This window comes from Cryphonectria parasitica (genome assembly GCF_011745365.1).
Source record: "Cryphonectria parasitica EP155 unplaced genomic scaffold M406scaffold_4, whole genome shotgun sequence".
NCBI classification, from domain to species: domain Eukaryota; kingdom Fungi; phylum Ascomycota; class Sordariomycetes; order Diaporthales; family Cryphonectriaceae; genus Cryphonectria; species Cryphonectria parasitica.
In genome coordinates, this window is record NW_024468912.1 from 2,162,796 (window position 1) to 2,189,779 (window position 26,984).

The 26,984-nt window shown below is 54.0% G+C and overlaps 11 protein-coding genes across 11 annotated transcripts; 4 read left to right on the top strand and 7 right to left on the bottom strand.

Annotated features, from left to right (window-relative positions):
• Positions 1 to 6: 6 nt before the first annotated feature.
• Positions 7 to 4,059, bottom strand: M406DRAFT_290120 (Six-hairpin glycosidase; the record flags this gene model as incomplete). The annotated part of the gene is made up of 8 exons (XM_040918888.1): positions 7 to 693; positions 770 to 2,014; positions 2,092 to 2,551; positions 2,610 to 3,237; positions 3,396 to 3,492; positions 3,558 to 3,675; positions 3,809 to 3,847; positions 3,936 to 4,059. The coding sequence occupies 8 exons, from the start codon at positions 4,057 to 4,059 to the stop codon at positions 321 to 323; spliced, it is 3,084 nt and encodes a 1,027-aa protein (XP_040776824.1). The 3' UTR covers positions 7 to 320.
• Positions 4,060 to 5,416: 1,357 nt separating this feature from the next.
• M406DRAFT_346053 (protein serine/threonine phosphatase 2C) lies at positions 5,417 to 7,254 on the bottom strand (the record flags this gene model as incomplete). Its single annotated transcript, XM_040922138.1, has 3 exons — positions 5,417 to 5,635; positions 5,698 to 6,693; positions 6,767 to 7,254. The coding sequence occupies 3 exons, from the start codon at positions 7,252 to 7,254 to the stop codon at positions 5,521 to 5,523; spliced, it is 1,599 nt and encodes a 532-aa protein (XP_040776825.1). The 3' UTR covers positions 5,417 to 5,520.
• A 1,204-nt stretch (positions 7,255 to 8,458) lies between these two features.
• M406DRAFT_242511 (uncharacterized protein) lies at positions 8,459 to 9,400 on the top strand (the record flags this gene model as incomplete). Its single annotated transcript, XM_040916172.1, has 4 exons — positions 8,459 to 8,521; positions 8,634 to 8,818; positions 8,951 to 9,194; positions 9,254 to 9,400. Coding segments are annotated over 4 exons (639 nt in total), but the record flags the coding sequence as incomplete, so codon positions are not given.
• A 524-nt stretch (positions 9,401 to 9,924) lies between these two features.
• M406DRAFT_346054 (NADH-ubiquinone oxidoreductase 78 kDa subunit mitochondrial precursor) lies at positions 9,925 to 12,735 on the bottom strand. The gene is made up of 7 exons (XM_040922139.1): positions 12,563 to 12,735; positions 12,477 to 12,500; positions 12,368 to 12,423; positions 12,295 to 12,305; positions 10,319 to 12,223; positions 10,198 to 10,259; positions 9,925 to 10,131 (listed from the first exon to the last, which is right to left on the bottom strand). The coding sequence occupies exons 1-7, from the start codon at positions 12,678 to 12,680 to the stop codon at positions 10,076 to 10,078; spliced, it is 2,232 nt and encodes a 743-aa protein (XP_040776827.1). The 5' UTR covers positions 12,681 to 12,735; the 3' UTR covers positions 9,925 to 10,075.
• Positions 12,736 to 12,966: 231 nt separating this feature from the next.
• On the bottom strand, positions 12,967 to 14,161 carry M406DRAFT_351196 (uncharacterized protein; the record flags this gene model as incomplete). The annotated part of the gene is made up of 2 exons (XM_040922603.1): positions 12,967 to 13,468; positions 13,577 to 14,161. 2 exons carry the CDS (start codon positions 14,159 to 14,161, stop codon positions 13,157 to 13,159), a joined length of 897 nt encoding a protein of 298 aa, XP_040776828.1. The 3' UTR covers positions 12,967 to 13,156.
• A 1,150-nt stretch (positions 14,162 to 15,311) lies between these two features.
• Positions 15,312 to 16,323, bottom strand: M406DRAFT_339205 (acyl-CoA binding protein; the record flags this gene model as incomplete). Its single annotated transcript, XM_040921429.1, has 3 exons — positions 15,312 to 15,867; positions 15,938 to 16,235; positions 16,308 to 16,323. The coding sequence occupies 3 exons, from the start codon at positions 16,321 to 16,323 to the stop codon at positions 15,312 to 15,314; spliced, it is 870 nt and encodes a 289-aa protein (XP_040776829.1).
• An 895-nt stretch (positions 16,324 to 17,218) lies between these two features.
• M406DRAFT_232052 (ribonuclease III) lies at positions 17,219 to 18,145 on the bottom strand (the record flags this gene model as incomplete). Its single annotated transcript, XM_040915893.1, has 2 exons — positions 17,219 to 17,534; positions 17,625 to 18,145. Coding segments are annotated over 2 exons (837 nt in total), but the record flags the coding sequence as incomplete, so codon positions are not given.
• A 742-nt stretch (positions 18,146 to 18,887) lies between these two features.
• Positions 18,888 to 19,299, top strand: M406DRAFT_244138 (uncharacterized protein; the record flags this gene model as incomplete). Its single annotated transcript, XM_040916248.1, has 3 exons — positions 18,888 to 18,926; positions 18,989 to 19,194; positions 19,254 to 19,299. Coding segments are annotated over 3 exons (291 nt in total), but the record flags the coding sequence as incomplete, so codon positions are not given.
• A 1,519-nt stretch (positions 19,300 to 20,818) lies between these two features.
• M406DRAFT_256781 (ARM repeat-containing protein) lies at positions 20,819 to 23,093 on the top strand (the record flags this gene model as incomplete). The annotated part of the gene is made up of 3 exons (XM_040917123.1): positions 20,819 to 21,793; positions 21,881 to 22,507; positions 22,566 to 23,093. The coding sequence occupies 3 exons, from the start codon at positions 20,819 to 20,821 to the stop codon at positions 23,091 to 23,093; spliced, it is 2,130 nt and encodes a 709-aa protein (XP_040776832.1).
• Positions 23,094 to 23,953: 860 nt separating this feature from the next.
• M406DRAFT_356095 (OSCP-domain-containing protein) lies at positions 23,954 to 25,136 on the top strand. Its single transcript, XM_040923358.1, has 4 exons — positions 23,954 to 24,155; positions 24,309 to 24,620; positions 24,720 to 24,812; positions 24,879 to 25,136. Exons 1-4 carry the CDS (start codon positions 23,997 to 23,999, stop codon positions 24,990 to 24,992), a joined length of 678 nt encoding a protein of 225 aa, XP_040776833.1. The 5' UTR covers positions 23,954 to 23,996; the 3' UTR covers positions 24,993 to 25,136.
• Positions 25,121 to 26,103, bottom strand: M406DRAFT_356099 (Mob1/phocein). Its single transcript, XM_040923359.1, has 3 exons — positions 26,079 to 26,103; positions 25,900 to 25,993; positions 25,121 to 25,836 (listed from the first exon to the last, which is right to left on the bottom strand). Coding segments are annotated over exons 1-3 (471 nt in total). The 5' UTR covers positions 26,080 to 26,103; the 3' UTR covers positions 25,121 to 25,460.
• Between the last annotated feature and the right edge of the window lie 881 nt (positions 26,104 to 26,984).

Here is a 26,984-nt window from a genome sequence, read left to right on the forward strand (position 1 = left end):
ACGTATAGAGAGAAAAACTTCAATTGGATTTGTATAGGTCTTATCAATGCCACTCTAATAGGTTTTCTGCTTCTAGGTTTCTGTCTGTCTGTCTGTGTCTAAAGCATATTCGTATTCTGCTGCCATGTTGCCGTCAAACAAGGCCAATATTAGTTTTACCAGCAACTTTTCTTCTTTGTTTTTTTCCTTTCTTTCTTCTGGTGCCACTTTCTAGAAGCCCTCCCAGGTCTCTCCAACCGTCGCTGAGTAATTTATTGTATCCAAAGAAAGTTTGGTAAGGATGACTTTTGATCGTATGCTTGCGTGACAACACCCTTTCTCTAGGGCAGAGCCTCGAACTCGTCACCTTTTTCGTAGTCATCGGCAATCTGCTCGCTCTTGACCCTCTCCAATTGCTCCGTGATGTAGTTGCGCATGTGCTCGTCGGCTTCAGCCTTCTGGCGCAGGTCGTCTGGGTTCTGGGGGAGCACGACACTACCGCCCCCTGTGCTGTGATACCCATTGTCCTCGTAGCCATTTGCCTCGCTCTCATCAAAGTCACTGCGCGCTCCGATAGACCGCGCAGTCGAGGACCGCCGGAAGTGAGGCTTCGATGGCGATCTGGGCAGGATTTGCCGGCTGAGGACGTCATCGAAGTAATGTGCCATGCCGACAGAAGGTGTCCGCGGGGTCTGCGGGAGCCTGCAGTTGACACTATTGAGATTTTGTTAGCGATATGATGTATGCATAGCGGTTACAAACAGATAATGGTTTCTGCCCTGCTGCTTACCCTGTGTCATGAATCAGTCGGGCGATCAGACCCGTCCAGCCGCACTGATGCGTCGCTCCCAGTCCGCGACCTGTGTCGCCGTCAAAGAACTCGTAGAACCACAAGTTGTCCTTCCAGAGAGGATCAAAGTCGAGCGTGTCGTTGCCCCCATTGATGCTCCGTCGGCCGTCATCGCCTCGGGCAAATAGGTGCTGGAGGCGGTGCTGAAGCTCTTCGGCGACGTGACCCAGATGCATGTAATCGCCGGACCCGACAGGACATTCGACCTTCAGGCTCTGTCCAAAGAACAGATAGTACCGCTGCAGCGACTCGATGAGGAGGAAGTTGACGCAGATCCAGATCGGGCCTCGCCAGTTGCTGTTGCCGCCGAAGAGCCCACTGTCAGAGTCTCCCGGGACGTAGCCTACCTTGAACTCCTGTCCGTGCACTTCCATCGAGAACGGGTTCTCTTTGTGATACTTGGACAGAGACCGGATGCCGTGGGGGCTCAGGAACTCGTCCTCGTTCAGCATCCGCGTCAGCAGCTTCTCGAGACGGTCCTTGCTGACGATAGACAAGAGGATGCGGTCCCCCTTGCCGCGCTTGCGGATGCTGTGCATGTTCCTTTCCGTCACGTCGGCCCTGTGCTTCATGAACCATTCCAGCCTCCTCTTGAACGAGGGTAGCTTGTTGATGAGTTCTGGCTCCAGCGTCAGCGTCGCGTACATGGGAATCAGGCCAACCAGCGACCGGACAGGCAGCTGTTGGATCCAAGGACCCCCCCACGAGATTGCGTCGTAGTAGAAGCCGTCCTCTTCGTTCCACAACGACTTTTCGTCTTTCTGCCCCGTCCGGAACGTCATGGCGTCACTGATGAGAATGAAATGCTCAAAGAACTTGGAGGCGATATCCTCGTAGATGCGTCGATGTTTGGCGAGCTCAAGGCTGATGTTGAGCATGCAGAGGCAGTAGAAAGCCATCCAGCCCGTGCTGTCAGCCTGCTCAAGAGTGCCGCCTGTGGGCAATGGCTCGGATCGGTTGAAGAGTCCGATGTTGTCCAAGCCCAGGAAACCACCCTCAAACACGTTCTTGCCGTCAACGTCCTTGCGGTTCACCCACCAGGTGAAGTTGAGCAACAGCTTCTGGAATACGCGCTCCAAAAAGTCCAGATCCTGTCGGCCGTACATCTTGCGCTCGATCTTGAAGGTTCGGAACGTCGCCCACGCGTGGACCGGAGGATTGACGTCTCCAAAGTTCCATTCGTACCTGACTGCAGCGTTAGCTTTCCCTTCATCATTCATAGACCGAGGAACGTAGGACATAGGGAAGTAAAAAGAACTCACGCAGGTAGCTGGCCGTTTGGATGACAGTACCACTCCCGTGTAAACAGGTCGAGTTGCTTCTTGGCAAAGTCCGGGTCGATCATGGCCAAGGTGATGCAGTGGAAAGCGCTGTCCCATGCAGCAAAGAAAGGATACTCCCACGAATCCGGCATAGACAGAATATCGTCACTGTGCATGTGCTTCCACTGCTCGTTACGGATGGCCTTCCTGTTGGCGGGCGGTGGTGGTTGGGTCGGGTCGCCATTCGCCCAGTGGTCCCAGATGAACAGGTAATGCTGTTTGCACCACATCATACCCGAGAAGGCCTGTCGCTGGATGTTGCGCAGGTCATCAGACATGGGCAGGGGGCTGATCCGGTAGTAGAAATCGTCGGCCTCCTCCTTGCGCCGCTCGATGATGTCGTCGAACTCTTCTTCATCGAGATATGTCTCGGTCTTCTTGGTAAAGCGGAAACGGACAACTTGGAGAAGTCAGCGAGGGTGGTCCGCGAGTAGGTCAGATTCGTTGTCAAAACATACCAGCGCATTCACCAGGAGGAACACCCCCGGCCTCATTGAATGGGAACCAAGCAGCACACTTTGTTCCAGTACGAGCGGGGTTCACAGCGTCCTTCTCCCCATTGACAATGTGGCGGTGGAACGCATCCTTGACATAAGGTTGGGGGTTTTCGCCCTCATAGAGAACCTCGAAGTTGGTATCGTTTTCGGTGAAGATCATCTGAGGGTCAACGTCTTCTCCGCTGGGACCAACACCGGGAGAGGGGGAGAGCAGGAAGTAGCGGTCGCCCAGTGAGTGATGCTTGGACTTGGCCATGTTCTCGGCAAACATGCCAATGGACGGCTTGTTCTCCTCGGGCTCACGGCCCCAGGACCAGGTGTTACGAAACCAGACATGAGGAATGATGTGCAGCGGCTTAGCCTGCGGTCCTCGGTTCCACGCAGTCACACGGAAGAGCAGTTCATCCGGGTCATCGTCCTCCTTAGCCGTCTCGATTATGATATCCCAGTACTTGTCATCCTCGAAGCAGCCAGTGTCCAGGATCTGGAACTCCTTATCTTGCTTGCCGCGCCTTGCGTTCTCCTTGCGGAGCTCATCGTAGGGAAATTCGGACTGGGGGTATTTGTACAGGAATTTCATGTACGAATGCTAAAGTACCGGTTAGCTCTTGAGTGTGATTGATCAACACCTTGCATAACCGAGGTGTGGTATGTATGTGGGGGTGGGACGGCTTACAGTCTGCAGCACAATTTGAGCGTCAGTAAGAGGTAATTTGACAGTCAACGGGAGCGGGAGTTACTACTGACTGGAGTATTGTCGAGGTGGAAATGAGCCTCCTTGACGCTCTCGCCATGGTTACCCTGCGGGTTGGACAGGCCGAAGAGCCTCTCCTTGAGGAAGGGACTGATCTGCCGTCAGCGTTCACGTCCAGCAGCACAGCCTTGGGGGAGCGGAGTATGCAAACGCACTCTTCACCGTTCCAAAACGCAAAGGCAATATTCTGCAGGCCGTGTGTATCGCAAACACCAGCAATGCCATCTTCACCCCAGCGGTAGGCCCTGGATCGTGCGTGGTCGTGAGGAAAGTCTTGTGGAAACGGATTAATACGTTAGCTGTGCTGTCCAGACTCAATCCGACTCAGGATCCGGGGACCCCAGATTTTCAAGCTCATGGAGCTGGAGGTGGAGCTTGGAGGAGAGGGCAGATGGTGGTTACTTACGGCTCCATGCGTCACCATCGTGACTGTAGTCCTCTCGCACTGCAGTGTCGCGGAATCAGTTCAGAACCTCTTGCAGCCACGCGCCCAGTAGGCAGAAGGGCAGTCGTGGGAGCGGTATGGGACGAACCTGTGGCCCATTGTCGCTCAGCGAGATAGGAACCCCACTTCTTCCAGTACTTTTCACGGTTGCGGTCTTCCTTCAGCCGCTTCTCCTCCGCGGTTAGGAACTCATGGTTATCGAAGACGACCATGGTTGGTTTGGTGGTGGTGGTTGTGGTGGGAGGAGCAGGTCGAGACTCAAGGGTGCGCCTAGGCTGGACAAAAGCACGGCCGGGATCGAAAAGAAGTCAATTGAAGGGCAAAGGCCAGCAGACAGAGCAGGCAGCACGAGGGCGTCGAGAATATCACTCTACCGCGACTATCCGAAGCTATCAGAGAACGTGAAGAGCGATATTAAACTGGACACAGGGCTGGAGGAGTCGAAGGCCGCTGGGCAGAGCTTGGAGGGAAATGTATAGGCAGTATAGGACTTCAAGGTCTTGCAAAAACAAAACAAGAGATGGCCCTCGAGGTTGTAGAGAAACGAAGAAAGGCTGCAGCACTGGGGTGAGCACGACTAAAATTCTCGTGGCCAGGAGAGAAGAAGAAGGCCAGCGGGCACCGTGGGAATGGACGATACTAGGTAACTAAGTAACGGTAGTACTAGTAGTAATATCTATAGCGTGAGCCGCCCCTGGTGGGCTAGATTCCTACCTTGCTGCTTGGCTCCTGCAGGAAGCCTGTGCGATAAATTCGGCAACAGAACTCCTACGTCCCTAGCTAACTGGCCTCTGCAGGTCGTCATGCAGGTCCCTATGCCGCCAGGGCCACCAAACAGCTGGCTTGCCTGGCGCTGGGCTGACGATGGCCAACTAATCCATCCCGAAAACCCTGTTCACTTTTCCCCCTTCCTTTTCTTCCTTCTCTCTCGCTCCTAAAAAGACACGATCGGTTGATCGCAAAAATCTGTTTCTTGCTCCCTCAATTCTATGGTCCTTCACGACAGACCTCTATCCTCCTCTCTCTCTCCTCTTGACAATCCTGTGCGATCGCTCTCATACATAGTATTACTCCGACATAATATGTAATCTCTATTGCTCCCCCCGAATGATGTCATTCAGCAACCATGGTCCGGAGCTACTTGAGCGGACACGTCTGGACCGTTGCTCCAGGCGTCTCATATCAGCAGAATGCCCCACCCCCACCAAAGCTGGTTACATGGCCGAAGCTCCTGTCATTGCGGAGCACGTCTTGCTGACCAACGTGCCAAGTTAAGACGCCCCCACAAATGGAAGAAGAAAAAAGAGAGGGAGGGAGATGGGCCAAAAAAAATAATTCGGGTCCTGGGTCGTGGCACGGTAGTACAGGCAGATGCTCACGCTTCCTGCGGGCTTCTCAAACTGCATCTGTTCTCCTGCAAATCATTGGTTTTGAGTTGCGCCCCCTGCCGACGAATGATTGGACTTAAACCTGGCTGGAAGACGCAGGTCATTCTTGTACTGACGGGCGGGCCTCGTAGCGTCTATTGCACAAGAAAGAAAAGAGTAAAAAAGAAAAAAGGTCACGATTCATGTAACGCCTCGCTCTGTACTAGTAGTGATGATCGTGCTATGGTACATAAATCGACAACATGGCTTGCATGGTCCGGGTTGATTGTCACCCTAGCTCTATCATCAAAGTCTGGGCCGGGGAGGTGCCGTGGCCTCGTCGTTGACAACAATCTCCTGGCTCTCACTCTGAGCCCTCTCGCCGTTGCCGAAAAAAATGACCTGAACTGTGAGATCGTCCCTGCGCAGTGAGTTGTTAGTGCATGCAACAGAGACAGCTGGGCCAGAAAGGATCCACACTACCTGTATCGCCGCGAATATGGAGACGGGAGGGTGAGCAGGGCGGACACCATCTCCTCGTTCTTTCCACCCAACGCGTTGCGGATGAGGTGCGTTGCGACATTATTGTCCTTGACGACAAACCTGTCGTCGTCCCTGGAGATGCCCCACTGCCGCACGCGTATCGGTGTCTTCTGGCCGTCCCCGACCACGCCCTCGCTGCCGTGCTCTACCGGAAGACCGTTCTTCTGCGCCCCAAAGATTTTGGACCACACCGAGTCGAACTGCGAGGTCGAGGCCTTGCTCGTCTGAGTTTCCAGCCATTTCCCGACGAGGCCGACGACCTCCTCGTTAGTCAGCATCTCCCACAGCCCATCCGTAGCCAGAACCAGGAAGTCACCCTTCTCGGGGTGGACCTTGGTGGTCGTCACAACCGGTTCGGCCGTGACATAAGGCGGAGTCTTGAGCAGGGGAGACTGTGCCCGGCCGAAGAAGGACTCGCGCAGGCGGCTGGCGATCTCCTTGCTCCATTTGTAGCTGGCATCACCAAAAGCACGGGTGGGCTCTAGACCGCCTAACACCCTGCCGTTCCGGATGACATGCTCCTCGCCGGGGTGCAGCTTTCGCATGCGGTTGGCCTCATCCTGGTTTCCACCAGTTTGGTCCACAGACAGAGGCGTGGCAGTCCATTTACCATTCTCAGACCGTCTGCCCAAGACCGCACGGGAGTCCCCGGTACAGGCCACCCGTAGCAGGCCGGAGCTACTGTCGTAGAACGACAGCAAGGCGCAGGAGCCCGACAGGGCCGGGGCCAGCAGCTCTGCAGCGACGGACCTGGAGTTCGACTTGAGGACTTCCTGCACGCTCTGGTGGACAATCTCGTCGTCAAGACGGGTGAAGCCCTTCTTGATAGCCGCGTCGACCGCGTCCGCGTTACCGCCAGCCTTGTACGTCTCGTTGAGCTCGCGCGCCACGTAACTTATCAATGTCTGGCGGAGCTTTGCCGAGGTCGTCCAGCCCCTGTACACCCGAACGGTCAGCGGCATGATGCCAATAAGTGTCATTTGGGGGCTTGTAAATGCCATGAACCTACGAGTGCCCATCAAACACGCCCCAGAACATCCAGTCGCTGCCGGACTCGGTGTTCGCCCGGACAGGGACCTCCACAATCTTCTCGGCGTGGTCGTCCTCGATCGGGTTGTTACTGGGCAGCTGGACCTGATCGTATCTCAAGACGCCCCTACCTCTGTTGACGAGATACGACTCCTCCATCTTCCTCAGCTTCTGGGTGGACTGGTCGGGTGTGAGCATCTCGACGACAGTGCGGCCCTCGTCGTCGGTGGTCTTGGTGATGGGCCCCTCTCCAACAAAGGTCCCGGTCTGTAATTCGTCGGCTCCTATGACGAGGATAGAACGGGTCGGTGTGGTGTTGTCGAGGCTCGTCGGGGTGCCAGAGGACGACGAGGAGAAACCTTGGGTCAGAGCTTCCGAGTTGACGGTGGAGTTGCCAGTGTATGTGTACCAGGCTCCGTAGCCCACGAGGCCGGACACCAAGCCGACGATGGCGCGTCGCGTAACCATGGAGGACGGCGGTTTGGTCCTGGAGAAAGCCTCGGGTTGGGAGCGCGAGAGGTAGGCAGACGAGGTCGAGAACGAGAGCCGGAGGGAGTGGTTGTAGTAATTGTTGTTGTTGGAGGTGATGTGAGACGACTGGTGCTGGACGCTGGGGCGCACGTATGAGTAGAGGCCCCTGCGGCTACTGAGAGCTCGGAGGTGGGAGAGCGCTCGGAGGTGGGAGAGACCTCGATGGCCTCGGACGGTACCCTGACACGACCGAAGCCATTCCACTGCAACGCGACGCATTGGGAGTGCTGTCGAGGACTCGCGAGGCAATCCTCACCAGGCAGCGTCGATTGTGAGCGGGCTGGAAACTGGGAGGTCGACGGAGCAGATCAGTGCGTATGAAAGTACGCAGATGACTGCAGCAGCAGCAGAATAAACTACAGGTATTGATTGCTATGTCACTACCAGGTTCATTTAGGGGACCACCCACCTACCGTCCCCCTGTCTTTTAGGGTCTTCTCAGCGTAATAATGGCCCGTGCGCGCTAAGCGCTATAGGCTCACGTCACAGCAGGTCATAGGGCACTCGGTAGATAAGGTACTGTCTAGCAGGGTAGATGGCCGCACTTGTTCTGATGGGATGGCATTTTATGGACAAGAACCTTCCAAGTAACAAGCCATAATGGTGCAATCAATCTTGGACGAGGGTCTGTCCGTTCATTCTATCTGTGCTATGCAGTAGTCTAGTGTATTTAGAAGGGGGCGTTGCGGAACTCCAACACCTCCAACTACAGTGACCAGCCCGCCGTTACATGGGGTCAGGTACACCAAGTGTTCGTCTCGCCGGCGGGCACCTCCGCTACGGTCCGAGCAGCTTGACTCCGCTACGGTCCCGACCCGGATCCCACTCGCGGGGCTTCCTCTTTCCATATCCCCTCTGAGGACTTTCTGAATCCTCTGGTACAACCGACTCTGCATGCTCAGCTCACATAACCAGTGATGCTAGAGGGGTTTGGCTCGAAAGCTGCACCTCTTTTACCAGCCTCTCGGACCTCTCACCCTGCCTGCGGGACCACGTGCCAGGATCTCGTACTTTGGACTCTGTGAATCTCGCTTCATACCATCCATATTGCCACAACCTTTCAAGGCTCGATTTGTGAGCAGATATAATTCTCCTGGCAGCAATGGCTGAAGCGAGTCCCACAGATGCCCCGCCCGTCCAAGATGGCGAGTCGACGCTCCGGTCCTTTCACGACTACAGGTGGGACCTGGACAAGGACTTCCTCGTAAGTCAAACATAAATAAATAAATATAATCAGTCATCTCTGTCCCCCAACCGCCTGCCCGAGACGATAGGATTTGATCGAGTCACCGAGCTCACACACAAGGCACCCAAAGGGAGGCCTCGTCTTGGCCCTCGGCGGCCACCACGCCCTCGCGATGAAAGCCTCCCAGGCCGACATCATTATGCACTCGCGCATCTTCTACTTCGCCCGCATCAGCGGCCTGACTGTCGCCTACGCTACCTACAGGGCCTGGCTGCGAGAGCAGTATCTGGCTGGCCAGCAGCCTCGCATATGGGAGTGGACACTCCTGGAAGCACTGTGCGGCCACCGCGACAGGCTTGCCTCCAGGACCGCTACCAACCCCCCCTCCTCCTCCTCTGCGCCTGGCGCGGTGGCAGAGGCTGCAGCCGAGAAGGAAGCTTGGATGAGGCAGCTTCTTGGCTCCGAGACGGGGGCTGGAGCTGCACATGAAGACCCGTCAGCTCCAGATTGGATGAGGGCCGCACCCAAAGGCGAGCTATACGTTGAGCGGCCGTCGGCTGCCAACGAGGACGACGAAGAGTCCGACCACGTCCCCTACCCAGAAAAGTTCGCTGCCATCATCCAGGCGGTGCAGTCGGGCGAGCCGGTGGAAGGCATCATACAGATTCCTGATGTCGTGGCCAGGAATCCGGTGAGTAAAGCGTCGTTTATCCCTCCCTATTTGGCTGGCATGTCAGCTGATACCAGCAGACTACAACGCCCTTTGGCTCGATGCAGAGGCCTCGGAAACCCTGGGAGAAAGATCAGCCCGTGGCAGACGGTACCTCGGAGGCGAGGGGGCATGGACTGGAGGGTGCTCTCGACCAGTCATTCCCTGAGCAAGAGGAGACGGCAGAGCTGGCTACATGACGAACCCAGTCGAGCCTACTATATTGCAGTCGGACCCTTCTCGCCTTCACTGCACTATATTCAGGGTCATATATACTCGCTGCACTGGCGACTAGAATTAGGAGCATACATAAGATACCCAAAGGCAGAGCTCACGAGATTACCACACCCACATATAGTGTGTCGGCCCCAAAGGATTCAACGAAGAACTTGCCGTTGAAGCAGTAAAGATCCAGCAGTACTCATTAGAAGCAAACGGTGTACCTGGATGACGCTGTATAAAGTACTGTGAATACAGCCAAATATGAACTAGCAGAAGGGGGATCCTCTCTACAACATAGCACAAGCACTCTAGCAAGCCCATTTACATCTACACAGACACACAGAAGTCTATCCTCTTTCTTCTTCTATTTCTCCTCTCGCCTTTCCTCTCCCTCCTTCCCCTTCCGAGACAATAGCCTGGTTACGATTGCAGACAGGTCTGCCACACACGGCAATATCACTTTCCCTGATCACCATTGCGAGGAAATCATCTCTTGCAAAATTGATGTATTTTGTCTTCGTAGCGACCCTTGACTCCTACATATGTACAACAAAACCTGCTAGCATGCCCGCAACCACAACGGAAAAAGAAGCCCCAGGAAGCCAGGTGATTTTTACCGTTTATTACAGCCCAGCTAATCACTATGCACCATACGCAACCTGTCCCATGGGTTTATCTTCCTCGATACCTGGAGCCACTGTGTTTTGGTATTAGCATGGTTCATGTAGCTGACGTGGCTCGAGGTCTTGAACAAGTCACTTACTGAAGTTCGTACGGGGATCTCCAGTTGCCTTAGCTGCTGAGCAACGGGCCATTGTTGGCGAACTATGAAAATGCTGTCAGCGGAGTCGCAGGTATTGTAGGATGTCCGCGGACCAACGAACCTTCTCGAGATGGCGTCTGTGAAATAAAAGTTCTCAATAGGGAGCTTCAGAGGTGCTCCAGTGGTCTTGGCACCCTTGTTCTGTTCGACGAGTTGCACCTTGCTGAGCTGCTGAAGGGCAACGGGCTCGACAACATCGTAGGCTGCAAGGGCAGGGCTAATCTCGACCATTCTGTCGCGCAGAGCAGCAACGTCATCATAGGGCAGAGGAGCTCCGAGGAACTCGCTTGCTGCCCGGATGATCTTCCAGTCGGTACGAGCAGCACCAGGGAGTCCTGTTGCGGCCCTTGTCATCTGGACACGGCCTTCGGTGTTGACATAGGTCGCGTTCTTCTCCGTGTACGCAGCACCCGGTAGGACGACGTCGGCAATCTGCGCGCCCTTGTCACCATGGTGACCCTGGTAAACGACGAAAGCGTCCTTCGGTATGTCGGCCTCGTTAATCTCGTCCGCGCCAAGCAGCCAGATGAACTTGGGAGTCGTCTCGGCGACCTCCGCGGATGGTGTGACGAAGCCGACCTCAAATGCGCCAGCTCGAGATGCTGCCCTCTGGAGAACATTGTAACCATTCCACTCCTCGGTGATGAAATTGGCTGCATTCTTGTCGACAAAGGCGCCAATGGTCTCATAGAATGCCTTGGCATCGGCATGATCCGTCACGCCAGAGCCCACAATGACCATGGGCTTCTTTGCAGACGAGAGCTTCTTGCCAAAGGACCCAGACAGGGCCTTCTTCAGAGCAGCCAGGTCGGTGCCCAAGTGCTCAAACTCGAAGGTGGAGTCGAAAGTCTCACCGACCAGGCCGACCTCGAGATCTGACCGGAGCCACTGCTTCCGGATGCGTGCATTCAGCACGGCGGCTTCGTGTCTGGGGTTGCTACCCACGATCAGAATCGCGTCGGCCTCCTCGATGCCCCAAATCCGAGAGTTGAACAAGTAGTTGGACCGTACGTCGACACCATGAGCGACAGGTTGGCTACCAGAAGGCATGTCGAGAGCAAGGTTCTCGGAGCCGAGCTTGTTGGCAAGCTCCTTAATGGCGACCATGGACTCTACATCCACCAGCTCACCAGCGACGACCTTGAACTCGTTGCCTTTCGGCGCCTTCTTCTCCCAAGCTTGGGCGATCTCTGTGAGGGCCTGCTCCCAGTCTGCAGGCTCAAACTTGCCATCTCGGCGTATGAGAGGCAGAGTGAGCCGCTGTGTCTTCAGGCCGTCGCATGCAAACCGGGTTTTATCGTTGATCCATTCCTCATTGACATCGTCGTTCAGCCGGGGAATGACACGCATGACCTCGAGGCCACGGGCGTCAACCCGGATGTTGGAGCCAAGTCCGTCCAGAACATCAATCGATTCCGTCTTCTTCAGCTCCCAGGGTCTTGCACGGAAGGCATACGGCTTGGAAGTGAGAGCTCCGACGGGGCAGAGGTCGATGACGTTGCCGGAAAGCTCGGTGTCGAGGTTCTTCTCCAGATATGTACCGATCTGGATATCGTTGCCACGGCCCGTTGAGCCCATCTCAGGTGCTCCGGCGATATCGTTTGCGAACCGGATGCATCTCGTGCAGTGGATGCATCGGTTCATGGATGTCTTGACCAACGGGCCGATATTCTTATCCTCCACACCACGCTTCCCCCCAATCTCGTGAAATCGTCCGCGGTCCGCTCCGTATCGCATCGACTGGTCCTGAAGGTCACACTCGCCACCTTGGTCGCAGATGGGGCAGTCGAGGGGGTGGTTGGCCAGCAGGAACTCCATCACACCTTCTCGGGCTTTGTGGGCAAGCGGTGAGTTGGTCTTGACGACCATTCCGGGTGCTACTGGCCATGCGCATGACGCGACGGGCTTTGGTGCTCTCTCGACTTCAACCAGGCACATACGACAATTTCCCGCAATCATCAACTTCCTGTTACATGTTCGATTAGCTTTCGACTTCTAGGGCTACGGGTCGGGTGAATGCGGATCGGGTTTTCGTACTCGTGATAACAATATCTGGAGAAGTCTAGGTCAGCAGAGTAGTAATGAGGGGGTCCAAAGAAAGGGACCTGGCATACCTTGGAACGGTCGATCCAGCCTTCTCGCATGCTTGGATAAGAGCCGAGCCGGCTACGGCACTGTCAGACGAAGACGATTCAATTGACACCGGAGAAGTACTGTACCTTCTATGGAGACTTTCTTTCCATCTTCGAGGGTTGTTAGCAGATATTCCCGCACCGCGGATACCCTGGAGGTCGTGTCCACATACCAATTGTGAGCTCGACCTCAGCAGGTCGTTGAGTTGTCGCAGAGAAAGCTCTGGCGGCGCTGGCCACCGGTCGCCTGCCGTTCCGCCAAGCCGAACGTGCTAGAGTCTGTCGCAGCATCGTGTCGCCCCGACGGAGACAGAAAAAGGGGAAGGCAGAAGGAGGAGGAAGAAAGAAGAGGTGGCGGCGAGTGTAAAGTCGTGTAGGCCCTTGAGGGATGGATCGTTTGGAATAGTTGACGTCTCCAGGTTCGAAGTGGCGCTGGAAATGCCCGATTACCAAGTGCGGGGGTATGATTGGCTGGAGCTGCGATGGGGCCCACTCTGGAGCTCTCGTTATAAAACTTCACGTTCGTTGGCGGATCCCGCGTTTACGATCTACTTTTTTCCTCACCAAACAAAATTGTACCATGTGCACATTTATTGTGGGTGGGCTCGAGCATGGTTCCGCGCAAGCAGAGCCTGTGTATCGGTCGAGCTCTCCTCTATCTTGTGCTCTAGAATAAGTTCAGACGCCGATTATGGAAGTATGTGAGAGCCAATGTGGCTCAATGTGCAATGCCTCTTACCGCCGGTCGTTACATCCCAAAATCTCCTTCACGAGCTCGTGTACAAGACGATAGTCGCAACTAGCAAGGCGTGTCTTTCCCTTGCATCTTGCAAGCCATGTAACATCCTACTGATGATCTGTTCACGTCCAATGACCATGTAGTGACCTCTCAAAATGTGCTGCCTCCACATGTTGTTCGTCGGCTTCGGCAAAATGAAGGCCAGCCAGAATCCTTGAAGCTCTCTTGCCTCTATGGGCATAAAGCATATGCGACCATCATTTGGCAGCAGACACAGGAGCGGCTGGTAGGAGGGCTCAGGGGAACGCTGTTGATGATCCCGCCAGCGCCACTGGGAGGTCTGCAATGTAATGGAGAATCCCACGGTCATTATGGCTGCCGTATCGCCATGTGCAGATCACGGCTGTCTTTTCGCCCTCTCAATACTTGTGTCCAGACCTTGCCGTACGTTCTTGACGTGTTTGTTGCTATATGCCTCCATCTGCTTTGCACCGTGGTGCGCCACGTCAAGGAGCTCCCGCGCCGTTCGTTCATGGGGCGGCAGTCCAGCAGGCACGCGGACAGGCGCGTTGCTGTACTCAGCCAGCTTCTCCGGTGACAGATGGTAGTGGAGATGAGGGTTTGCGGGGGCCTCGACGTTGGCAAAAAGCTTTTCGGCCTCATCCCAGCCGATTTCCTGTGGCTCGTGAGGTACAGAGAGAGGACCCTCGAGCCTCTTCTTGGCCGCGGCGATGCGGCGTCGAGCTTCACGTTCAAACATGAACGCCAAATTTTCTCTCACCGCTTTCTCGTTGGTGTCTAGGTTGTCTCGCATTCTTTGCAGGTACTCAATGCGGTTCTCAGCCGGTCTCATAGGCTGCAGGAGATCGTCTTTGAGCGGGACGAAGATGGCGGGAACGGTGTGAGTAAACGCCACTTCGTCTTCACCTTCCTCGGGCGGAGGTGAGTCCCGCGTCGCGTCAGCCGCTGCGGCCGGCGTGTCGCACCCGAATTGAGCTTCACCTCCAGGGTTACCAGTACAAGACGAGGCCATTTTAGGTATCCGGTATCAAGCTGGTTGTGACGAGGGCGTTGCCTTGAAGTTGTCGTTACAATAGGCAAGAGGTTCCGCAGTAGCGTCGAAATTAGTAGTGTTCTCGACCGAATGCCTGGCAGCTGCCGGAGGGAAGGATGCAGAAACAGGTTATGAAGCCTTCTTAAAGCACGAGTTTAACCCTTGCAGGATCTCTGTCGTCTCAATGTTCCTACCCAAGAGGCTGAGCGTGTGACTTGGTGTCGTTCTTGTTATCTGATAATGCGACGTAAAAAGAGATCGGAGAACGATACACAATTGGCCGACGCAAAGTCCAGCTGTGAGGGGCAGAACTTCAACCTGGGAAGAGCACGGCACAACACCACTTCTATACATTATGTCCAGGACAACTTTCCTGACAAAAAAAATAATAATGTTCGAATGGGCCTCGTTATCACAAAGAACTGTGGTCTCAATATAGATCAATGCCACACAACGCCACACCCAAAATGGCTCCACAACGGTCCCTTGACCAGTGTTTCTATTGGGAAATTCTAGTGATAGGTTCTTCAAAGCGAATTCCTCTATTGACGACTCTGTGACAAAACTTCTGCGATGAGCCGGGGCTGGGTGATTGGCATCTCTCCAACTGCGGATGCGACGTTCCCAATGTTGTATAAATAAGTAACTCCGGTGGAGGGCGTATTCTGGTATTTTTGCATTTATCATGATTCTCCTAAGGATATATTATCAACGTGCAGGGAGCTGGAAAAAAACGCAGCCGTGTTTCTACACTCCGGGGCCTTCTTCTTGAGTGGGATCTGGCACTGCTTCTCAATGCAATGCACAGAAGTAATGTGATGTCTCATAACCCGGTGTACCGCTTCCTAGCGCACTTAAGCAGAGGTGGAGATGGACGACGTCGGTCTCTCCTGACAAGCTGTCAAGGTCTGTCGAGACCAGCTGGTGCACGTGCTCCCAATACACCAGTCGCCCTTTCGCCCTTTTGCCCTTTTGGAGGGCTGGAACTTGCTTGTCGGAGAGTGGGTTGGGGTTGCTGAGCTACTTGTGGAAACCTGGACGGCTTCACCTCTCGGATGCACGGCCGGCTCTTCCTTCCCAGCAATCAAAGCTGTTGTTAATTTTGGGCTTCAAAGTCCCAAGCTGCCTCTCATCTGGATGGCAGGACCTTGCGGATGTACTCTCTCCCAATTTTGAGCGCAGCCCGGACCAGATCCTCCAGTCTTCTGTCCCTTCTCCTTCGCATCCATAGCAGAACCAGAGCCAGGAGGAACGCATCGAGGACCAGATGCTTCATGACAACCCATAATATCCAGCCCATCCAGGCGCTGAGACTGCGCTCCTTCTTCAACCGCCACTCTCGGCCTGTCGTGATTTGCTCTCTGAGGGCTGCTATTTCCGTAGATAGTCGTACGATTGCTCGCTCCATCTTCTTGGACCATTTGTCCCCTCTCTTGACGTACTCGCCGTCTTCATCAGGATCGCCCGCTGCCATACGCCTCTGATAGTCATGTTCCGCCTCGTCCTCCTCGCTCATCGGGCTGAGGACCTTCAAGGGGCCGTCCGTACCAGACATGGGTTGTGCGAATCGATGGGGGCCACTGTCCGCACCGAGCTGCTTTGCGGAAAGCTCCGAAGAGCTGGGGCTGTTGTTTTTGATCTGGTTCCACACAAATTCGAGCTCGGATACCAACTCGGCTGCATTTCTGCGTGGCGAGTGTCAGCAACTTGCTCAACTCGTCCAGGGCGGGGTCATCTGAAGGCTCTGCCACTCACGGTGTCGTTGCATATTTGTGCATAGTCTCAATGAGTGCCTCGATATATCGCCGCTTTGCCTCAGTCCTGCTGAGGCCTCTCTGCGAATCCCAAGCATCCCACTTATCCTGCTCCCGCTGCAGGTCATCCGAGGCCAAGCCGGTTATTACACTCGGCCTCTCCATGACCCCGTCGACGTCGCCCTCCATTGCTTGTTTGTAGAGGCCATATAGGCGCATCCGGTCTGGGGGTGGCGGTCGCACTGCTCCAGTCTTGGGTATCTTCTTGACGGTGTTGAGCGCATGCACAAACACCCGGTCTGACGGTGAGATGTGACGTTAGATAAAGCCTCGTCATTTCGCCCCCATCCACCTTGCACAGCAAAACTTGCCTACTGAGTCGGCCATGTCTGGTGAGGTCTGCGTCCACCGGTGCCAGCGAGGGCACCAGGGCGACCGTCTGCTCGTGGCAAAGAGACGCTTCGGCGCGTGGGATCTCCAACCACCGATGTACGAAGTCACCAGGGCTCTAGGTGGCTTGCGATTGGGAGGCCGGACTCGTGCGGGAGAGACAGAACAAGAAAAAGGACAGGAAACAAGAGAGGAACAAAGGACGTGGGACAAGTACGCATAGATTAAAAAAAATACGAAGAATTCGAGCAGACGCTTCTAAATTGTCTCATGCAACGTAAATGGTAGGTCGCTCGACTGCCAGTTCATGCTCCCGCGAGAAGCGATGTTCTGCAGTGGTTTTGGCGCGTGGTGAATATGGCGGGACCGGTACAATGCATCTGATTGAACCTCGGCGTAATGGTAATGGCTGGGCTGCTAGCCCGCGGACCCCAATTGAAAGGACGGGGACCCCTGGACTGATCGACAGCCCTGTACTTACATAGTATGACTGGCACATGTCATTCATTTGCTTAGTGAGAGCACCCGTCTCTTCTTTCCCCATGTCAGATCCCGCGCATTGAAAATGAGATCAAGACAGAAACGGAGCGCACCACCTATTGAGGTCGTATATTTCTTTCTTCCGTTATCGCAATCTTTATCTTGTATGAATTGGAATTCGATCATTATAGGTTTATAGGTTTGAATGGACTGGCGAAATCCATAGTGCACAAAACACAAACTTTTCAGATGGAAGCTTTGCAAGATGGGGTATCGTCTTTCTTCATAGTATCAGAACATTTACCAGAAACTTCATCCTCCCGCTTGCGAATACTCAGAACTGCATGCTTGCTATGGCTGACAGTTGGATGCGAGACAACTGTGGCTTGTTATCCTAGAAATCCAGACCCTTGGAGGCTCCCTCTTGCGCTGCGCGTTTGTTCTCCTGCATGACCCGCTTCTTCTCCCTGTAGGTGTTCATGAGCTTCTTGTTCTCGAGCGCGTTCTGCGCCGCCTTTTCATTTGCCTCCGACTTCTTCTTCGCAGTTCCTATTCCCAGCTGCACCGTCTCGCCATAGCCCACTAAAAACGACCCCTGCGTAAAAAGCTTCATGTTCGTCAGCGGATCCCTCTTTTGCTGTCGTCCCTCGTCTAGAGATCGATACTCGATCTGCACCCGGGGCTCACGAAGAGCCAGTTCACCGGAGAGTCTGTCCTTTGCAGATCCGCTCTGTGCCTTCTGCGGCTGTTGATCCGCCAACGTCGCGCCCGAACCCATCGTGGGAGCTATAAGTGATGGCGTTTGCTCTCCTAGCCACTTGTTCTTCTTTATCTGTTCGGAAATCGTGGTGCTCCAAAGCGCTTTGAGCCAGGATGCTGTTCTCGACACGCCTCTGATAGGATCAGAGAGGATGATGGCTGCAACGTGAGCCTCAAAAACATCGCCTAGCACCTTAGCACGCTCCTTCGAAGAGGCCTTTGTACCGCCTTGGCGGCCGTCGAGTCCGTATTCATCTGGAACGACAGCACGCTTGTCGAAGCCGTAGTGGAGCGAGTAGTCCTTCAATGTCGCATTGCGAACAAGCACTTCCCGTATATGGCACATATCACCATGCTTCAAGTTCGGGAATGTGAGAAAGATGTATGCTGTAGACATCAAGTAGAGGTAGGCATCACCCAGCCACTCCAGCTGCTCGTAACTTCGATCGTCATGATTTTTTACCGCCCCGGCGTGAGTAAAGGATGCCAGTTCCAAGGACGGGTCCAGGATGCGGGGGACAGGAGGCAACTGCGGTGACACGTCCGATGGGGTCCACGGAGTAAGGATGGGCACCTCTGGCCGATGGTCTTCAGAAGCCTGTTCCGCAGTGTCGTCGCCCCTGGCGAGGGTCTGAATGCTCGGCAGAATTTCTTGGCTCAACGTTGTCAGGCGCTGCCTCAAGACTCGGTCCGCACACCTGCCCTGGCTTTTGAGAGCCTGGAGACATTCGATTAAATCATCAGCACGCCCTGACAAGTCATCCAGCGCGTCTGTCGCTCTAGACTTTTTTGTAGCAGGCTTATCGCCGAGCGCTTCCTCGTGTCGGCGCTTTGACATCTGTTTGCAGTTCGTCAGATTCAGATCTGATCAGGGTATTTCCAGGCTGACTCTTACATTTCCAAGGTCATGTATGTATGCACTCTCTCGTAAGGTGTCTCAGCCCTCACAGGGATGGTGTATGGGATGGTGATAGCGTAGAATGATCTTTGCGAAAAAGCGAAAGAATAAATACAGGAATAGCTGCCTGTGAGGTCGCAGGTACTTAAGAAGAGAGAATTCGCGGTTTTCACTGTGTCATTGGGTAGAATTTACTGATAACATGGGTAGGTACAAGGTAAAGGCTGTACTGTACTATGACTTGCTGCTGTAGGTATGACGGGCCGAAGCAGACGCTGCTGGTCTCAGTGGGCCCCACTTTCAAAGTTTCGACCAACCAGAAACTTCTGCTTGACGTCTTCTTGCCGACAGGCAGGTACGACTTTCATCAGTCACAGACTCTCCCGTTCTTTCACTCAACTTTTCGATCCTCAGCAATGTCATGATGTCTGTCCCTCGAGAAAGGCTCCTGCAGCTCATGCAGGTGAGGAGATGCCCCCCAGCTCAAACAACATTCCACACTGCCCTACTGACTTCCTTGGCTAGGCGCGATGCCGCATTTTTGCGACGACCTACAATCCAGACGGCATTCGAACCGGTAACAAGATTCTGCGACAGAGGTTACGGGGGCCGGCGCTCGCGGCTTATTATCCTCGAAAGATGTTCACATACAGAGAACTGGCTGATCTATATGGACCCGAACTGGAGTTTACAATCGAGGAGGAGGAAGATCGACTCGAGCAGATTGGATTGTAAGTTTTGTTCACGTGGCTGCGACGCGTAGACTTGTTCTTGCTGACTGTGTGTGTAGTTTGAAGGCGCGTGGGAAAGGCGCACCGAAAAAGAAGAGTGGTCCTCCAGGTGAGTTTTGCGTGTTGCTTGGTGAATAACCTGGCCATGAGACTGACCATGACTTGCGCAGATGCGAAGGGAAAGAAGAAATAAGACGACGGCTTCGCTGTTCAATACAATACCAGTTCGACCACATGCGAAGTATTCTATACGCTCTGATGCCACTCTGATCCTGTTCCGTTCCTTGCACCGTCAACACCTGGCCGTTGTTCCTGGGGCGGTCGAACCTCATCGAAGAAGACCGAGTACAAATGTAGCTTTGGAAGCGCATGGTGATAAATGCCTTGGGATCTACGTGACAGGCTGTGGAAATGGATGGCATATGTGAGATGATGAGCCCCTTGGAGTGATGAATCTTGGGCTCACATTGGGAGTACACGGAGTTGAGCAATCCGTGACCAAGTGATCTCATTGGACAATTATAGAATTCCTTCAAGTTTGGCCGGTTTCGAGGACCGATAGGGAGACAACTTGAGGTCAAGAAGACATACAGTTCATTCAGACGCCAGAGGGTGGCACTGCTGACATTATATAGTGGCAATGCTAGTGGTGCCTGATATACAGAGTATAGTACCCCTTTCCCTTTTGTTCTGGTCTATCTGCCTTGTCCATAAGTCACGATCTAGATGTTGTCACCATTTGGTGACTCCAGCCGCCCCTTTCAAATATTTTCTCAGGGGCTAGCCTCTCTGACAGGCTGGAGTCTACTATGTCTTATATCGCCTAAGATTGTGTATGGAGGAAGGGACTGCTGGGACTACAGGCTGGTCTTGACATTTTGGAGATGTTATGGGGAAGGGGTACACTGGACAAGGCACATCTTACTTGCAAGGCAAGACAAGACCCCAAAGGGTCAAGCAGATGCTGCCTGTGAATGAGGGCGGGAGCTGCCTTTTACTCTGTTGAGAAAAGTGAAAATTTTGGCCCGACATGGAAGATACTGTCAGCTGCTAAAACGGTGAAAGGGTGGTTACTTCCAAAAACTGACACCTCCCTACCTTCTCCTTCCATCTGGAAATTTAAAGGCCAGGCTGCACATCTTCGCGAATAACAATTTCCACCTTCTTCTGCACCCATCTATCTCCCCATCTTCCTCCCTCTCCCTCCTCTTCTTCACCACACACGCACACACCACATCACACCTTTTCTCTTTCAATCCACCATACATCCTCCTCGTTTGGTCAGGATCTACGTGATCTCAGCTTATCTTCTACCTATCTCAGCCCTCAGTTAAATTTCCTGTCCATCAGGACGCACCTTTGGAATAGCACGTGCCCAAGGGGCCCTTCCTGTGGATACAGTCGACGATTTGATATTCACGCCATGCCTCAAGGCGAAAACGCTCCTTTCGACGACCCCTCGGGCGTACCTCTGGCCCTCAGGAAGGTCGTCACCCCATTGACCACATCCAAGCTCGTCAACCAAAGTTCGGTCAAGGTGAGTGCCTCGTGACCTGTACTTCAATCGGCGTGGAATTTAATGATTAGTCTCTAGCCCACCCACGATGTCCTCGATTCAAACCCAATGGATAAGCTCTTTGCAAAGCTCTGCGAGAACCACGACCAATCTTCTAGCCAGAATGACGGCTCCGAGGGTGCTGTATCTGCCCACCTCTCCTCCTGCAATTCCTTGCCCATCACCCCGGCCACCGACTCATTCGTCGCCACAGTTCCTTCCACTCGACCTGCCAGCGCAGCTCCCAACGATCGAGCAGCGTCGGAGGAGCTTGTTCGACTGAAATTGGAACTGGCCAAGGCCCAGAATCATATTTCTCGTGTTGAACAGGAGTTGGCTCAGACACGCCGAGATCACCAGGACAGTGGCCGTGCGACTCCCAATCTGTCCTCTGACTCGGACTTTACTGGCGGTGCTCCCCTTCTTGATCCTATTGGAACCAAACCTTCGGGCATTGCACCAGTGTCAACCTTTCCTAAGCCACAAGTCACTCGAGAGAACCACTGGCAGACTGCCATCTCCGATGACTGCCGCTCTGATACCAGTGATGCCCTATCGGCCACGGGCTTCAGCCGATCTCGGGCGATCTGGAACAACAGCAACAAACCTAACTACCAGAGTGCCTTCATGCCCCCTCCCATGCCGGCACAGGAGGTCCACCCGACCTCCAACTGGCCTCAGCCCCGTACCCAAGCCTTCATGGATGGAATGCCCGGATATGCTGGCCCGTCTTTGGATAGCTACCGCGGTGACCGATACAGTCAGGAGCCTGATCTCATGCGATCCAACAGTGGCCGTCGCGGCAATCGATACGAGAATCGCTTTGGAGGCCAGTCATACGGCAGCAGTTACGGAGGTTATAACATGAACAACATGGGCCAGACCCAGTATGAATCTGCTGTAAGCTACGCTGGAGGACCCAACAATCTGTCTAGTGGCGGCTTAGGTATGTTCCCACAGTATGGACAGCAGGCTGTCGGTAGCCCGCTCTCGCCACACGCGACTGAATTCACATCTGCCGCGGGCCCGTCTTGGAAGTCTGATGTAAGTTTCTTCTCGTGGGTCTTGGGATTTTGTTGCTGCTCCTTTCCAAAAACTTGCGCGATATTGACATTATCCTCACTCGTCTAGGCCATTGCTACCGAGGGACAGACCTACCTGCCAACCACTGAGCCTCTAAATTACCGCCGTCTCCTGGACCGCAATGTCAACTGCAACTGGAAATATATTGTTGACAAGATCGTCTGTAACAATGATCAGCAGGCATCCATCTTCCTCCAGCAGAAGCTCAAGGTAGGCACGCCCGAGCAGAAATTCGAGATCGTCCAAGCCATCGTTGCTCAAGCCTATCCCCTTATGGTAAATCGTTTCGGCAATTTTCTGGTCCAACGCTGCTTCGAGCACGGAACCCCTGAGCAGGTCATCAAGATCGCTGAAGCGATACGCGGCAACACACTGAATCTGTCAATGGATCCCTTCGGATGCCACGTTGTTCAAAAGGCATTCGACTCTGTTCCTGAGGACTACAAGGCCATTATGGTCCACGAGCTGCTTCGTCGAATCCCCGAGACGGTCGTCCACCGGTATGCCTGTCACGTCTGGCAGAAGCTCTTCGAGCTGAGATGGACCACAACTCCACCCCAGATTATGAAGTTTGTAAACGAGGCTCTCTGCGGCATGTGGCACGAGGTCGCATTGGGAGAGACTGGCAGCCTAGTTGTTCAGAACATCTTTGAGAACTGCTTGGAGGATGACAAAGTGAGTACATATATACTTGAATCTTGCGTAGCATTGCTCGGCTCACAAACTTCTACAGCGTCCTTGTATTGAGGAAGTCCTTGCCAATATCGACATTGTGGCTCATGGTCAGTTCGGCAACTGGTGCATTCAGCACATTTGTGAGCATGGCGCCCCTGCAGACCGCAGTCGCGCCATTGACCACGTCATTCGATATGCGGCAGAGTACTCGATGGACCAATTTGCTTCCAAGGTTGTCGAAAAGTGCCTCAAGATTGGCGGTACAGAGTTCCTCGGTCGCTACCTTGATCGGGTCTGTGAGGGACGTGTCGACCGGCCCCGTATTCCCCTGATTGATATCGCGAGCGACCAGTACGGCAACTACCTAATCCAGTACATTCTCACCCATGCCGGTCCTCAGCACCGTGAGATCGTTGCTGCTCACATCCGCAAGCACATGGTCTCCCTCCGGGGGTCCAAGTTTGGTTCTCGAGTCGGCATGCTTTGCACCAACCCGGCCGTCGCCACACGCCCTGGTCCCGGTGTTGGACCCATGATGGGGAGCCGCATGGCTCCAGGACCTCGCTACAGTGGTGCCTACCGTTGAGTTGTGAAAGCTCACCTTCGATCATGGGCGAGGCTCACCATGTTCCTACGCCGAGCCTTCACTATGATGGCAGTACAGAGCCGCAACAGCAGCCCGCATTGTCTTTCGTTTCTTTTTCCTGTTTGTCTGTCACATTCAATTTCCTTGTTCGATTCTCAGAACTGAATCCGCGGTATTTGGCGATTCTTTTATGAACATTTTCAGCAATTACTTTACAAAATCACCCGACATCCTACGCTCGGGAGGCTACTGCCCATCCGAGTGCTTTGGACAACTCATGATTATCTTCATCTAACAATGTCGAAGAGAGGTGGAATTTAATGTCGGGATGGGAGACGGAGATGGACACATGTCCCCCAGGTCTGTTGACACAGTCTCCCGAACGTCACAGATGATACTGCTTCTGGACGATGGTCTTCAATAGGTGTCTCGTTGGTAGAGCTTGTACGAGGGGTGCAGGGGACGATGAAAATAAAACATGGGGAACGAAAAAGTTGCAAAAGGAGATTGTATCACCGTTGTTTTGTGCTATGAGGAAGAATGGCAGACAGCCTTACGGAGCCTTTTTATCGAGTGAGGCACTTATCAGTTAGCTAGCTTTCTACCTTCACTCTTTTATTCAACCTCACTGATGGCAGATTATCATTGTAAATCAGGGGTTTACCACTGCAGGTGCTTGTGTACGGTATTCAATGTCGAGGGTTTAAGGATCCCAGTGCAGTAAACGACGTGAGGTGCGTTTACGCACTGTAACCTTTTGGGTGGCTTATGTAATAACGGCGCACAGACCACAGCTGCCTTGAGGCGTACGGTTTTGCCGAGCAAGCAAGCAACTCGAACACCCGGACCAAGTTCGTCAATTGAAATCTTGACCTCCATCCACAAACCTCGCCCGCAGCCACCATGTTGTCGAGACAAGCACTGCTCCGCTCCGCTAGGGCTGCAGCTCCCTCGCGGGCAATTGCTTCTCAGGTCCGCTTCTACGCCGCCCCGGCCGCCAGCGAGAACGTCAAGCCTCCTGTCGCCCTGTTCGGCCTTGATGGCACCTATGCTACTGCTCTGGTACGTCACGGTGCCGACTTCTCCCGAGTTGAAGATTTCTCTGGTCTCAATTGCACCTTCGCTCAGCTGGCTGGACACTTGCGATGGGTCATGCAGCAGGAGGACGATATGGGCATAGAAAAGCGCTAACAGTGCTGCGTCATTTTGCAACAGTACACGGCCGCCGTTAAGACTTCGACCCTGGACCCGACCGCCAATGCCCTGAACAAGTTGGGCAACCTTTTGACCAAGGACCCCAAGCTTGTGACCATCCTCGAGGCGCCGACTCTAGACGCCAGCGACAAGTCTGCCATTATCGCCGAGCTCGAGAAGAGCGCCGGTATCAGCGGCGAGACCGTCAAGAACTTCCTGCAGACTCTGGCCGAGAACAACCGTCTGTCCCTGCTGGGCGGCGTCTGCACCAAGTTCGGAGAGCTGATCAGCGCTGCGCGCGGGGAGGTCGAGATGACGGTCACCAGCGCTACGGTATGTGTTTTCAGGCATCACAGGTGTCGAGGAATACTTGCATTGAAAGAACAGACCAAGAGCATGAAATGTGCTAACAAAAAGTCCTGCGCAATTTAGCCTCTTGACAACAAGACCCTGAACAGGCTGGAGACTGCTGTATCCAAGTCTTCCTATGTCGGCCAAGGCAAGAAGCTCAAGGTCAAGAACGAGGTAAGAGAGATTACCAGCCGGAACTTCGGGATTCCTCCGCTGGCAAGGATACTGACGGGCGCACAGGTCAACCCCGAGATCGTTGGAGGACTGGTTGTTGAGATTGGTGACCGGACTATCGACCTTTCTGTCTCTTCCAAGATTGCCAAGATGAACAAGCTCCTGACTGACACCCTGTAAATACTACCCTTCGTGTTGAGGATAGACGTGGAGGCGGCATGGAGGTGGGCGAGTTGATGCCGTGGACCGACTGAGACATTCGGCAAAAGGATACCATCAGCATCAGTTGCGTGTAGAAACAAAAATTTAGAGGAGTTGCACCGGGTCCTCGAGAGCCTCTCATTCTCCCGGTCTCCAACACGTGAATTATAGACCTGCAAAAAAGAAGGAAAATTTCCTGTGAATTCTTACCCATTCGGTCTACCTTATTTTTTAGACCTGAAAGATCACCCAGGTCCCCGCAAGCATAGTCCAGTGCGTCCAGCCCTCAACAACGACAACCAACCAGACCTTCCATTAGCCCACCCTAACACCAGTACCTAGGTATGCTAGACGATACACGCAAAACCAATGCCCCAACGCCAATACCAGAACGAACAAAGGAGGACATAGGACCGTCTGTGTTTTTGAGTCATCTCATGATGGTGCTCAGTCAGACCGCAGCATGCTGTCCACCAGATCACCAAGAGGGCCCCAGAAGTCCTTTCCGGTCGCGAGGTTGTGCTCGTCAATGAACAACACGTACTGCTTGAAACTTGTGTTGAGATGGGGCTCCAGGCCGAGCTCACGGATGACAGGGTAGTGGTGGCAATAGATGTGAGCGTAGACACGATACATGCGCTTAAAGATCTGGCGGACCAGCGATGGGAAAGTCTTTGGAAAAGGTACACCGATCCGGCTGGGCATGACAGCCTCGTTGTCGATGTTGCCCTGGACCCAGGTCATGAGCTGTTCGATGTAGGCTGGCGCAGCCATCTTGGTTGGACGCTTGTAGTTTTCGTTGTCCTGCCACAGATATTCGAATCTGATCCACATAGGTCAGCGGTGTCGACATTAGGCACGGGTGCAGAGGTCATATTCGACATACTCATCGGTGGCTTTCATCTCCGGACACGACTGTGGAGAGCAGAACTCTGTGATGGCTCCGTAGAGAAGATTGATCTGGTTGTAGAAGTCGACCACTATAGGTTTAGGGCGGTTAGGCACTCATATATACGTAGACCAAACCACCTCCTCCCTGGGGGTTCAGGGGCATTCCAAGCTTACTGTTGACAGCGAACCACTCGTTCTCATCCTCGCCTTCTGGTAGTCTCACGATCTTGCGGAGACTACCTCCTCCCAATGTCGCCTCGGCATACTGTCGCAGCTGGTAGCTCGTTGTGCCTTGCTTCCCACCGGGCCGCGGGCGGAACTGATTTCGGCGATTACCGCTGCTGCTTTCGATTGTAAGCCTGCGTCCTTCTCTGTGTCAAAGCTACCATCTCTGTTGGAGAGGTCAAGCGCATCTCTTCTATCCTCTTCCACAGGCGCTACAACAGCAGTGTCCGAGCCTTCGCGTACGCATGTCGGCCTTGGGGTGCCAGTATCCTGAATAGCGTGGGTGGGAAAGGGGGAGAAGAGGGACAGATGCAGCAGAACGTACACGGTCGTAATGAAGGAGGTCATCGTTGGGGATCTCCGCGGTAATGATCAAGTCGGGAACCAAGGAATCTAAACCGGCGAGTGGGCACGGAGACCATGTCAGCAGCGTAAGGACAGGGGATATCAGGGAGCGTCTTGCCGAGCATGCGCGTTTCATGGGTGACAATACCTAAAGGCTGGGTCCAGCTGCAAGATTGCAGATCGGCTTGTTTCCGATATCTGTGGGGGGGGGGGGGGGGGAAATGGTGGGAACACCCTTTCGTTGGTAATGAGATGGTGACAGGTGAAGAGATGCGATGGCGTTGTGAATGTGAAGTGAATAGTTGTGTTTAGCGATAATCTCCATGGGTAAACACGATGCCTTGTAAGGCGATACACTCTGACGTGGTTGCTGGCGCGACCCCCGGCTCCCCCAACATGCTGGACAAGCCGCTGAAGGTCAATTAAGGTGTGGTCATAGCGCCTGTCACCCTCCCCTGAACCCTGCCAATCTGCCTCTCTCTAGCTGCTGGCCCCCGTAGTAGTCTTGTA